Raw genomic sequence first — 13640 nt, 5'->3', positions numbered from 1 at the left:
TTCCATTATGTTTACTGGTACATTTTAGGTGTACATAATGATCACATTCATCATTGGGAATTTGTACCTGTACATGATGTATCTCAGTTGTTATTTTTCCCATTCCCCTTCCCTCCCTTCACCCCTCCCTATTTACAAAAAATTTTGTTTCTGTTTTTTCCTTCTTTTCTTATACTATTTTCTTTCCCTCGTGTCCCCCTCCCCACTTCCCCTTCCCTTGTGGACCTTTTCTTCCTATTTCACATTATCTATTACACATTTTGGTCTTCATTTACACTTTCAGTCTCTCACACCAGAGAAACTATTCAGTATTTATATGTGCCTATTTATTTCACTTAAGATTATGGCCTCAATGTGCATCCATTTAGCTGTAAATGTCTCTAGTTTATCACTCTTTATGGCTGAGTAGTACTCCATTTTATATTAAAAAAAAAAACCCACATCTCCTTTTTCCAGTCACCAGTTGATGGACATTTGGGCTGTTTCCAAGATTTAGCTCTTACAAATTATGCCGCTATGAACATGGGCGCATATATATCACTGTGGTATGATGCTTTTAATTCTTTTGGGAAGATACCCAGCAGGGGAATAGTTGGGTCAAATGGAACCTCCAATCCTAGCTATTCGAGGACTCACCATACTGATTTCCACAGTGGTCGCAACAGTCTACACTCCCACCAGCAGTGGAGCAGGGTTCCTTTTTCCCCACAATCCCACCAGCATTTGTTATTGGTTGATTTCTTGATAGCAGCCATTCTTTCTGGGGTGAGGTGGAACCTCAGCGTTATTTTTATTTGTATCTCTTGAATGACGGTGAACATTTTTTTATATGTTTATTTGCTGTTTCTACTTATTCATCTGAGAAATGTCTGTTCATTTCAGATGCCCATTTTTGAACTGGGTCTTTATATTTGGGAGGTCTGATTTTTTTAAGTTCTTTATAAAGGAAGGGAGTATCACAACCCCCAACTTGAAAGTATATTACAAAGCTACTATGATAAAAACAGCATGGCATTGGCAAAGGAACAGACCTGAGGATCAATGGAACAGATTAGAAGATGCAGAAACAACTCCAGAAATACTCAGCCACATCATCTTTGACAAAGGAGCCAAACACCCTCACTGGAGGAAATATAGGCTCCTTAATAAATGGTGTTGAAGAAAACTGTATTTCAACCTGCCAAAGATTAAAACTAGACCCGTATCTATCACCATGCACTAAACTAAGATCAAAGTGGATTAAAGATCTAAATATTAAAACAGAAACACTAAACTTGCTGGAAGTTAAGTTAGGTAGAACTCTCGAAGACACTGGCATAGGAAAAGACTTTATGAACAAAACTTCAGTTGCATGGGAACTAGCACAAAGAATCAACAACTGGGATCTCATCTTATTAAAAAGCTTCTGCACTGCAAAAGAAACCACTAACAGAGCTAAGAGATAACCTACAATGTGGGAAGTTTTTTTTACCAGCTGTTCCTCACACTTCCACTTTTAAGCATTTAAGACCTCCGTTTTCAGACTCCTCCCAGGTGCTGTATGGCACACTCCTCACTGTACTGTATGGAGTGGAATTTCCCTGAGTTGATTTGACCTCCCAAGGGGACAGTGTTTCTTTCCTCCAACTGTCACTGTGGTAGCAAGCAGCTGTGGGAGGCAGGAGCCAAGGTCCATGTCAGTTACCATCTTTGTATAAACATACATTCTCCAGCATCTACCCAAGCTGCCCTCATTTACTCCCCACCAGCTCACAAAACAGCTCTCTCCTAAGCCAGAGGGTGAGCACCAGCACCTTCCCACCTTTTACCCTTCTGGCAGCATCATTGGGATTAAAATAAACTACAGTAAGTTCCCTGGCCCAGCTTTGTATCTGCAGTGCTGGGGCAGCAGAAGAGGCAGTGTGCAAGGGAGAGAGTGCAGAGAGGGATAATGAGGTCCCCCAGAAGAGATGCCGAAGGCCTGCACGATTACTGCTACAAATGGCTTCAAAATATCTCAGCGTTTTATAGTCATATTACATTTAGTGATTCCATTCACTTTGACCTCTACCTGGTAAATCAGAGAAGAGAAGAATGCACTCATTAAAGCCATTAGCCAAAAGCCGGTCCCGAAGCTGCTGGAGAATTGCTACTCCGATACAGAATGGGAAAGAGGAGTTCCCAAGCAGCAAGGTGTCCCAGAGGTGGAATATTTTATGCAATGGAAATACATCTGTGGAATAATTTTAAAAATCAATTAAAATTAAAAACTCAAAAAAACCCCTAAAACAACTTGCTTTACTCGATACATGGCATTAACTTACGGTCTGTTCTTCACGAGCTAACCCTAAGCAGAGCACTGTGGCTCGTGCCTGTAATGCCACACTCAGAAGCCTGAGACAGAAAGACTGCAATTCTGAGGCCAGGTTGGGCAACTCAGACTCTGTCTCAATCACAAGTAAATAAATAGCACATTCAAACTTCATAAGATGTTTATTTGGCTTTGTAAAATTTAACTTCCAAAGGCCTCTTAAAATCTGTTAATTAGATGAGTGACATGGATAACATTTTCTAACTTCTATTATCAATATCAGTGACTTTGTCCCAGCCATAAAATGTTATTCCCCAGAATTTTTTAGTTATATTATTTACCTAAATTTACTTATATAGGTAAACTTTAACACTATTTTATGTACAGTAAGATTACATTTCCATTTTGCATTATAACTGCTTTATGAAATTCCCACCAAAAATTCTATTAATAGTTTTTTCTTTTTTATAATTTTTTAATAATATTGTGGCTATCATTCCAGGGAATGTCTCCAGATCTACTTCATAAAATGATGCCATTTTTCATATGTACTATATGTAAGTAAAGATATACACTGTATTAATATTTGTAACTAAAGTATTATATATTAACATAATCTGCTTAATTTCTAGAAGAAAGCTAGTTTGGGAAATAAAATTATTAGTTATTAGAGGATCCCTCTAGAAATTAAGATTGATTTGGTTCCAAAGTTGGTTTCATAGAGTTCATTTAAGTACTACACTTGATGCTAAATTCTCTTTTCAAAAGTGGGCAAAGCTTGTATAAATATCAACATTAAAACAGACTGTCATCCTATACAATTCTGTTTGTAATGTCTAAGAGACAGAACAACTAGAATTCTTTTCTACCCAACGCTATCATAACAGAATTACACGAGGATGCATGTTAAATTGTCTCAATTTTATTGTGAAATAATATTAAGTACCAGGGAAGAGTGGAACAGAGCTGTGTTCTTGCTGTTACAATACTAAAAGGAAAGAGAAGATGATACTTACGAGTAAACATGGTGAGAAACCAAGGGATGGCATACAGCTACCAGTAGAAGGAAATATGGGAAAGAGAGAGAATAAAAGATATAATTAGAATCATCACCAATACACGGAGTGCTTAAAAAACGATTTTGGTCTACTCCACTGATTAAAATAAAACCAATTTAATTACTATTATCACAAATATCTTATATGGTATCTATCTATATTACAAATGTAGATGACCTTCCTGCCAGGAATTATTCACAGAACATCTTCATTTCATCAAAGGATACACTCAAGACCATACTAATTCAAATGCTATAGTAGTATGCTAGCTTTGATGGTGTACATTCAGTTGTACAAAAATACAGTGAGATTTTTAAAGTCCTTATGGCAGTCAATCGTATGTGTCAAAGACTGCATTGCAGCATACTCAGCTATCTGATTACCACTGATTTGGGTGTGTCTGAGGGCATCCACAGGTGAGCTTAGCACATGTGTCAGTAGACTGAGGAGGCTGCCCTCCCAATTAGGGTAGGCATCATTTGGTCCCTCTCCGCCTGGTGCGAAAGGAGTTCCCTTCCTACTCCACCTCACTGCTTGAGCTGGAACAGCTCCTTTCATCTTATACCACCCTAGGGCTGGGGCTGTCATTAGCAAGTTTGAAATAAACAATCATTTCCTGAAAAAACACTAATTTCATTTTGCTTTGTCAAGCAATATAGGCCACTGTTAAACAAAGACTTTAAATGTACAACTGTGATCTCACCATTTCCCTGTTCCACTATGACCATGCTTTCCTGTGCCATGCCAAATTTAGAATATAAACCACTGTGAACAAAAGGAATGAAGAACTTGGAATCAAAAACGAAGTGTTGGAGTCTCATCCTGACAACCACTGACACCATGCACAGCAATCAGGCAGCCCATGTATCCCAAAGTCTTCATTTTGGAATAGAGAAATCATTGTCTACCTTAGCCATATCACAGAAATGCTGTGAAATACCTGGATAAATGATATGTGAATGTGCTTTGCAAACAGCCCTCTAGAAATTGTAAGTAGTAGTATCAATATTGACATTAGAAATAGAGCATCCAGCTACATTTCTTTGTCTCATCTCCACATGTTCTATATCCTGCCATGACAGACAGATGATGTGATCTGAACATACACTACTATCTCATCAATGTGCTTTGCCTTTTCTTTTTTAATGTTTTCTCATGTCATTTCCCTAAACCAAAGCTCTCTAAGTTTAAGGCCTGTCTTAAGTACCATTTGTTTTATGAAAACTTCTATACACTTTGTATACCCATCTCACTATGCCTTGTGTGATGCCTTGTATCTAGATGTTCCTCCAAAGCCTCATGCGGTCATAGGTGGGGCTTTTCAGAGATGGCTGGATGTAGAGTGTGTGATGCTGGCATTGTGGGGGTGGGGGGGAGTGTTGGGATTAAGGGTGTGTGATTTCTAAATTAGTCCACTGTTTGGTTTAGCACAGTTCTGGGTAAAGATAATGGGAAGGTCCCCCAAGGTGTGGGTAGCACCACCCATAAGATGTGTACTCTGGAAGGGATAAAAGGGAGAGGCAGGCTGCTGCTGCTTCTGTTTGCTGCTTCCTGCCTGCCATGCCATGAACGGTTTCTCCTCTGCCAGGCTGTGCTGCCTTGGAGCCAGCTGACTATAGAATGAAACCTCTACATGCTATGAGCTGAAATAAATCTTTCCTCCTTTAATTTGTGGGTGTTGGATATTCTGTCCTACCAACAAAGAAAGTACCATTTGTTCTATGAAAACTTTTATACATTTCTTATACCTTTCTCCCTATGCCTTGTACCATACCATATAATGGTAACTGTGTTATGTAAGCTACAGTAACTTTATCTTAAATTTTATTATAATTACCTATTGTACCATGCTTTGTATTATATAATGAATTCTGGATATCTTCATTCACTCATTCACTCAATATGAAATGCTTTCTGCTATATGCCACGTGTCTCTCTAAACCACAGGAGTGACATGTGTGAACAGATACTTAAAAATGCTTTACAGTTAGAGCTTCAACACAGAGGTTTTGGCATAGGACAGTGGCTATCATAGAAGCTTTTGGCTTCTTCTGTTATTCGCTCTGCTGGAAGATGTTAAGATTCATGTAAGCAAAGGTTATTTCACTCCTATATTCATTAATAAAAAATATAACCTGAACACTTAACACATGCCAACTCTGTGGCAGATGATAGGACATGGCAGTGAATGAAGCACAGTTCCTGGTTCCAAGGTGCTCCAGAGTTGGTAAAAACAGTATTGTTCCTTAAATGTTCTCTCAACCCATTCCACCTGGGGCTTTGCCTCCGCCTGACCGACGAAACTGCTCTTGGTCATCTACAATTGCCACACTGCTAATCTTTTTCTTTATCAGTCAGCAGAACTGGACAAAGCTATCTACTCCCACTTCCCAAAAATACTTTTTCCCTCCATGTGGCTTTCGAGACACCACATTCATCAGTTTTCTTCTCACTGTTCTGTTTTCTCCTTAGCTGTCTCCTTTGCATGCTCCTCTTCATCCTCTGACTCTTAAATATTGCCATGTCCCAGGTTCTGCTCTGGGATCTGTTAAGTTCTGTTTTTCCCAAATAATAATTGTAATTTGAAAACTCCTGTATCTCCACCTCTCTCCCATGACTTCTGAACCTGTATGTCCAAATACCTATTTGGTATTTCTACTTGTATATCACACACACACACACACACACACACACACACACACACACACACACACACAGAGTCAGAGACTGAGCTCCTGAGACCTCCTTCAAAATCTGTACCAAGTACATTCATACATCTGTTAAGAGCAATGCTACCCTTCTACTTCCTCCTGGAAAAAATGATGAACTCATTCTTACTTGCCTCTTCTTACACTGTTACCTGTCATCAGCAGTTCTACTACTGACGAATCAACTGCCAGGAATTATTCACAGAACATCTTCATTTCATCAAAGGATACACTGAAGACCATACTAATGCAAACGCTATAGTAGTATGCTAGTTTTAAGGGTGTACATTCAGTTGTACAAAAATACAGTGAGATTTTATGCTCACTGATGGTATGTACACTGTATGCTCATTGATAATATTCGAATTCAGTTCTATCATTTCTTGCAATTGCCCATGCCTCCTAGTCTATCCTTGGCTGTGCTTGGATTCCTCTCAGCTTAGTAGAGCAATCTCGTTCAGATGTTTACATCAGATGTCACCGGTCTACACAAGAGCATCTAGCGGCTCGTTGTCACTTAAGAGCAACCCGAAACCCTAGAGATATGATCTGCAGCACTCCACGCAAGCAAGCCTCCCACCGCCTTTCGACCTCTTCTTGTCCACTGTGCTTCTGACTCAGTGGCCTCCTGGCTGCTCTTTCAGCACCCTGCTACACTCCCGCAAACCTAAGGCTCTTGCTGTGATTCTGCTGCTGGAACTGATCTTTCTCTTCTTTCCTGAAGGCATTTATTCAAGACACCTTTTCTACGAGGCTTTCCTGAGAACCTTATTTATAAACTAAATTCTCCCTTCACCTAAGCACTTACATCCACCGCCCTTCTTTAGATTCTTTTCTACTAGAACTTACCACTACCTAACATGTGCCACTGTGTATTTACTTATCTTCTCTATTGTCTATGCCCCTTAGAATATGAGGAGAGATAGTCTGGTACTTTTTTTCCCCTTCTGATGCATTGAGGGCATAGAGAAATGCCTCACACACAAATGTTTATTGAAAGAATGAATGAAATACACAGTGAAGGTAATTAAAGGAATATATTAAAAGGTCCAAATACTTTTGAGATTATACACTTTGAGAAATTTTCAACAAATAGGAAATAATGAGAAAATGATTTAATCTTCCTTGGCTAATACACTGGGAAAAATTCTTCATATTAAATATTGCAAAGTATTGAAAAAATCATTAATCCTGACGTTTTGTTTTATACATATGATACATATATATGTATAGATACATTTTGATAACAATTACTTTGAAGTTATTAAAAATTAGTAAAATGAAGCTTATCTAATAATTGAAAATAATTCAAGTTGAGTTAACATCTTTAATATAATGTATAACATTCCTAGGTGCATTTACCTCTTACCAATTAAGATCAGATAAATAAAATGGTGATCTGCTACACTGCAATGCCTATTATTTTTCTTTCTATAGTTCTCCCTTTTAAAGTCTTTATTGAAACCTTCATATTAATTTCTCGAGATACTGGCACAGCTTCATCATACCATTTGATACAGAAAGAAGGCAGAAAAATAAGATAATTTTGAATACTAGTCAGTTTTTTAAAAATGGAATTAAATAATGAAAATATTTGATTACAAATATAAAATGCATAATTTCATTAAGTCAGAGATACTATCTCTTTCCTAATTTAAAGTTGGAAACTGGCAACAAATGAAAAGAAATCATACATGCTCTAAGTATTTTCTCCAGAACATAAAATTATGTATGCCTGATTTGACACAGCGCTTGTCTGCAGAAAGAAATAACTAAGTAAATACTGCCCCCTAGCACTATCAAGCAGGAACAGTTATATTTAGCATTTCATGAGGTCTTTCCTCACGGTCTGCTAATGTCAAATTTAGAACTACCATCAACAGGAAAAACAAAGGTGGGAGCTGGTTATCTTGATGTTGACAAGCAGAAAATGATGACTCAATGACTTGAACATTTGTAAGAGTAATTTAAAAGGGATTATTTCTTACAAACTCTACATGAAGATTTCATCCAATTTTTAAACTTATAAAATAATGCACTTTCATTCTCTATGTACAGTATATCTATATATGTGTGTGTGTGTGTGTGTGTGTGTGTGTGTGTGTGTGTATATGTATTTTACTGTTACAAAAGGGGATCCCTTGCTGGGGATTTAGCTCAGTGGTTCTGCCGCCTGCCCTGCAAGTGCAAGGGCCCGAGTTTGATCCCCGGTACCAAAAAAAAAAAAAAAAGTTATTGAGACAAAACGGGGTCCCTTCTACTTGCGTTTCTAATTCCACCTCTTAAAGAGCATATTACAATGTTTCTCTCAAGTGAGAGAATAATTTATATTTAAATTATCATAAGCCTTCCCTGTAAAACACATACTGACCATTAGTTTGATGAGGAGCAATGATTTCCTACATGTATTCTAGGGAAATATGCATGCAGATACTCAAGAAAAGGATGCTTAAAATCAGCAATTTTTTCCAAATATATTGTCTTGAAATGTTGAAATTCTATAGACTTAGTGATCTGGTAAAATTACATACGTACATGAATCTCTGGGACAGTTATGAAGATTAGTTAATGGATCTAAAACATTTGGCAAAAGATACAGCATATGTAACCTTAAACACAGCAGTTATAATTATCATTGTTAGAAACAAAGTATTTTAATAATCCAAAGTTGTGAGTTGACCTCACAAAACATTTTAATGTTGTTCTGAAATTAGGAGAGGTAGGAATGGAAGATAAAAAGACACTCCTACGTACTAGGAACTGTGAATCCTTACAGGCTGAGGTAGATTCCGCTAGGCAAGGTGCAGTCTGAAAAGTCTGAATTTGTATTTATAGTCCTACTGGCTTTTAGAATGAACATTATTTAATCCCATCTCAGCTATTCTCAGTTTGGAAAACTTTAAATATTTTCACACAAAATTTTTCTTCTACTTTCCACATTCTACAGATATTTTTATTTTGTATCTGACTTAAAATTGTCTTCTTAGCTACGTATAGAACACAGGTTAACAAAAGAAAGTAATCAGAAATGAAGAAATGTTCCACAAAAGATTTGTATTGTTCTGCGGTGTGACTCACTTTCAAAAAGCATTATCTTTTCAACAGCGAAGAATGATGGCAGTTCATGCTAAATCAGGATACATTCAGTGGAGCGAAGATGGTCTTCACTTAGATAAAACAAGTGAACAGTAAAGGCAAAGGCAATCCTGAGCAGCTCCCCCTAATCAACTCTGCTCCCTGCCCTTCATCTTTCAGTCTTGTGGAAAAGACATCAAGCCCAAAACCTATTTTCCTTTCCATAGCCACCCATAAAGAAATAATAGGAAGTAAGAATTATTAATCTACAGGATAATGAAGAGTGATTCCCAGAGCAACTCCTTAGAATTTTTAAAATAAAAAATTATGATCTGACTTTAGGGATCTAGTTATCTTGAATCAAAAGATGATTTACTGCTAAAATAAAACAATTTTACTGCATGCTTATATAAAAACTTTCATGCTAATGCTATGTCAGATACAGAGAAACATGGACATGTGATTCATATGCACAAAAAAGATAACCTGCCTGGTACATTACTGACCATGTTAACTGACTTCTAAAATCTTCTCAAGTTCTGAAGGCAAGCTCATTGGACTACAGTTTCCAGGACATATGTTGCTCTGCTTTCCGAAAAATTAGAAAATTTTTGTTACAACTAAGTCACCCTCAGGCAACACTAGGTCCAATTTTAGTTTTTGAGATTCTTTTCTGAGCAGTTCTCACCACCTGTAATGATTACGATTTCATTACTTTTAAAAAGTGTCGGGAGCAATTCTACGTAATTTTTTGGGAAAATCATTTCACAATTAAATCATGATTAGGGCCTAGCTCTCTTGCCCACAGGCCAGCTATGGCATGTGGAGACACAACTCCATCTTCGCCCCCAGTCACAGCTAAGACCTCAGTGGTCCCACAATGCTGTCATGCTCCAGGGCAGGATTACACCAGCTGGAGACATCCTGCGGAGGAACAAAATCCTCATCTGCACAGTATCTCATTGTTCTAGGATTTTCGCTTCAGACACTGCCCTCTGAGTCACCTTTTACCTTTGTTACTCTCTGGAGGTACTGAACTCTCTGCCCTGAGTCATCTGCCACATTTGTTTCTCCCGATGGACTGAATAAAGGTGCAGCAAGCTCGGGGTTTTCCTCTTTGCCGCCCAGAGCAGCACTGATCAGGCCCAAAGCTCAGCTTCTTCTCTAAGTCTCATTTTTTCTACCTTTCCTGTCTAATAAGTTAATTAGCCTTGTGCTGCTGTGGCTCTCAGACTAGGACTTACTGCAGAAGTTCTAGTAATATACCCTTTCCCTGTTCCCTACAAAAGAGGACAAAGAATAAAGGGAAACTTTACTTATTATTTTATTCATTTTTGTGTGCTAGGGATCAGAACATTGTATGTGCCAACAACAGTTCAACTCTTCATTTAAAATATAGAATAAAATTCATTCTATCTATAAGGATGTACTGGATCCCTCTATAAATCTACAACTCTGTTGTTGAAAGCTTAGTGATCTTATTTTTCCTATAGTGTGGAATATTTTGTTCTTTTATCCAAGCAGGAGTTATTTCATCATTACCCACGAATCATTCCTGTGTTAAAGAAAAAAAAAGATGAAAGCAGAAGAACGAGGGAGTTGCCAGTCCCTTGGGTGTTGCTGTAATGTAATACCACAGACTGGGCAAGTTACAGAGGTTGGTTCAGCTCACAAGCCCAGGGTGCCCGGCTAGGGTCTTCTCCTGTGCCTAACAAGGTGAGTGACAGCACATGGCAGAAACACTTGCAAGAATGGCAAGCAGCAAGTAAGGGAGAGAGACCAAAGGGAGATGCCAGGTGATCTTTGTGACAACCCACTCTCCCCAAAGTAACGATCCGTCCTGAGACCTACCTCATGCCTATGAGGTCTAATCTCATATTAAGAGAACCAACACAGTTTCACAAGAAAACTACTCATCCATTCAGGAGGTTGGTGCCTGCGGCCTGACCGTCTCCCAGTAGGCACCAGTTCCTAACACCACACTGAAGAATCAGGCCTTACTGTGGGGCTGGGACAATGCTGAAATAAACTGCCACCATCACACCAGTCTTCATTTTCCTTTTTGTGTCATCTAAAGTATGGGCGCCTTTTTTAAGAAGATAAAAGGATGTATGAAGACACCATCAGTATAGCCATTTTTAAAAGTTTTCATTGTACGCAGCTGAGAATTCAGATTTTTTCATTTTTCATGCTTATTAGTGAAGAAAACTGACAAGAGGAAAATGCTTCAGCAGCACCAGACCAATCAGAAGACAAAGGCAGAGACAGCAACACACTAGACTCCAGGGAAATGGTAAAACTGGTCATGTAAGTGAGACTTCAAACTGTGAGCGCTCAAATGATGGTATCTTAGATGAACTTCTACAGCACAAGAATGAGAGTAAACAGTAAATAAAAATGAGAAATCCTCATTTAGCTGGTCATTCAAGGGAAGAACTTCATCACAGATCATTTTGCAATAAGAATCTGGGTCACTATATTTTGTTAAAAGGATGAGAGGAATCTTTTATGATACTTACACAATATAACTTATTTAATACAGTTTAAGTAGACAAATGGTCTAGGTAGAGGTGTTTACAAAGTGATTAGAAACATGGTATAGAAATGTTTGTAAAAGGGCATTAATTTATCATTCTTCTATTAATAAATTGAGAAATAAAAATGTTTTGTAATTAGGGAACAAAGAAGCTATTTTCTGAAAAGGTATGAGATCTTTCAATGTTTTATTTTGATGATTTTGTTTTGACCAGGCTAGAAATAGAAACAATTTAGAGATGTATTTGAAATCTGCAATCAATATTCACATGATGGGTATGTTCCAGGTTCACACGTGACAACTGAATAGTAGTTCAAATCACAGTGCACATGTGACATCCATACATTGTCCAAAGGAGAAATATATGAAGCAAAAGTTTGGGTTTGTCACACAAATTCATTTTAAGCATTTCAAATAATGTTTTATGATGTCTTTGCTTATGCAAATTATTCACAAAATTACTTAAACATATAAAAATAATTTAAAAGGCCTAATGGACCAAGAAGATAAATGCCTATACCCCACCCCAGCCAAAGGCATACTGGTTACATCTTTTGTAATTCATAACTTCCCTAGTTAAGCAAAAGTGAGAAAAAATATGTCCACTACAACCTGAGTATAATCCTCTCCTAAATGCAAAACCTGTGTTTTAAGTAGTTCACACCCATTAGCTTTAGTCATCACAGGAATTCTGAGTAAAATCATTATATCTATGGTAAAGCAAAGAGAATCGTGGGTAAGAGGAACTGAATGGATCACAGCCACACCAGTGGTACACTGAAGAGGCAGGACCTGGCCCCGACTTCCCCTCTCGACCTGCGCAAGCTTTTTTAGGACGTGGGCACAGACCCAGGGCCACTCGGGACTCCTCGGGCTGCCTCAGCTATGGGCATGGTACACTGAGAGGGAGCGCTGCTCCTACACAGCATGGGCGTTTGTGTCTATGGACACCACCACAGGCGCGTACGCTGCAGAGCTTGGCACACGACAGGCCAGTGGTCCAGGGTCTCAGAGCGGGCGTCTTATGTTAGGAGTAAAGGTGACTAACTGTATTGAACGTCTTTAGGACAGGTGTGTGAAACGGCGCTGGAAGGCGTGTAAAGTGCTTGCTCTGCATAGCAGGGAACCGCGACTGAGGGAGAGCAGCGCCGGGCACTCACTGGGGCTGTGGGGCCGAACGGGCGCCTTCTCCAAGAACTCCTGGTTTTTCTGGAAAGGATGATGGGGCAACAATAATCTTCTGAGGATTGGATATTTGGCCAACGTTTTGCAAAATAAAAAAAGTGAGCCTGCTACTTCCAGGAAAGATTTAGCTGACAGATGACAATCAGAGCATTACACACTTGCACTTGCCACTCTGAAGTCGGCAGCTTCCTGATACGTAAGGGTTTTTTGGATGAGATCAGTGATGACTTTACAGAATGTGATTTTTATGTTATGTGACGAAGTGCTCATGGCTGAAGATCTGTGAACCAATGTATACCGTCACAACATCGTGCATGCGCAGAAGAGCCATTCAAAGTGCAAGAAGCGGGCCGGGGACTTAGCTCAGCCGCACCGCGCCTGCCTCCCACGCGCAAGGTCCTGAGTGCGATCCCTGGTACCAACAAAACAAAACAAAACAAAGTACAAGATGGACAGGTGGATTTAATGTACAAAGCACGGAAGTTCACGACAGAATTAGACTGTCCACTGCACTCAAGCTCTAAGAAACTGCCCATGCCTGAAAAGACCCTTTGCCAACTGCATGCCTTCATACACCTCAACCGAGACGAGGTACTGCAACAGACCGAATCGAGAAGCAGATACGACAATTCAGCTCTTTTATCTTAATTCAAGAATTGGAAAAATATAAAACCATGTCAGTCTATTTTTTGAAAACAGCTATTTATTAGAAAAATGTTATTTTGGTCAACATGCAATGAGCTATTACTTATTATTTATTTTTATGGTGCTGACGATTGAACCTAGGG

At 38.7% G+C, this 13640-nt stretch overlaps 1 protein-coding gene across 9 annotated transcripts in view; it reads right to left on the bottom strand.

Annotated features, from left to right (window-relative positions):
- Window positions 1–13640, bottom strand: part of Tbck (TBC1 domain containing kinase) — a 221309-nt gene that overhangs the window by 123857 nt on the left and 83812 nt on the right. For 8 of the 9 annotated variants that reach the window (XR_015446369.1, XM_021245450.2, XM_004866237.3 and 5 more), the window contains 2 exons: window positions 3307–3343; window positions 2051–2212 (listed from right to left, as the gene is read on the bottom strand). Coding sequence is in view for 8 of the 9 variants with exons in the window: in XM_021245450.2 (XP_021101109.1) it covers window positions 2051–2212; window positions 3307–3343 (199 nt within the window). In the remaining variant the exon portion in view is untranslated. The remainder of the gene's footprint in view (window positions 1–2050; window positions 2213–3306; window positions 3344–13640) is intronic. The other variant, XM_021245451.2, reaches the window with a different exon arrangement.

The sequence above is a fragment of the Heterocephalus glaber genome, unplaced genomic scaffold (genome assembly GCF_053883595.1).
Source record: "Heterocephalus glaber isolate CG9 unplaced genomic scaffold, H.glaber_assembly_v1.0 deba00001688, whole genome shotgun sequence".
NCBI classification, from domain to species: Eukaryota; Metazoa; Chordata; class Mammalia; order Rodentia; family Bathyergidae; genus Heterocephalus; species Heterocephalus glaber.
The sequence above is the reverse complement of the archived record's forward strand: the minus strand, read 5'-3'. Positions and strand labels throughout refer to the sequence as shown.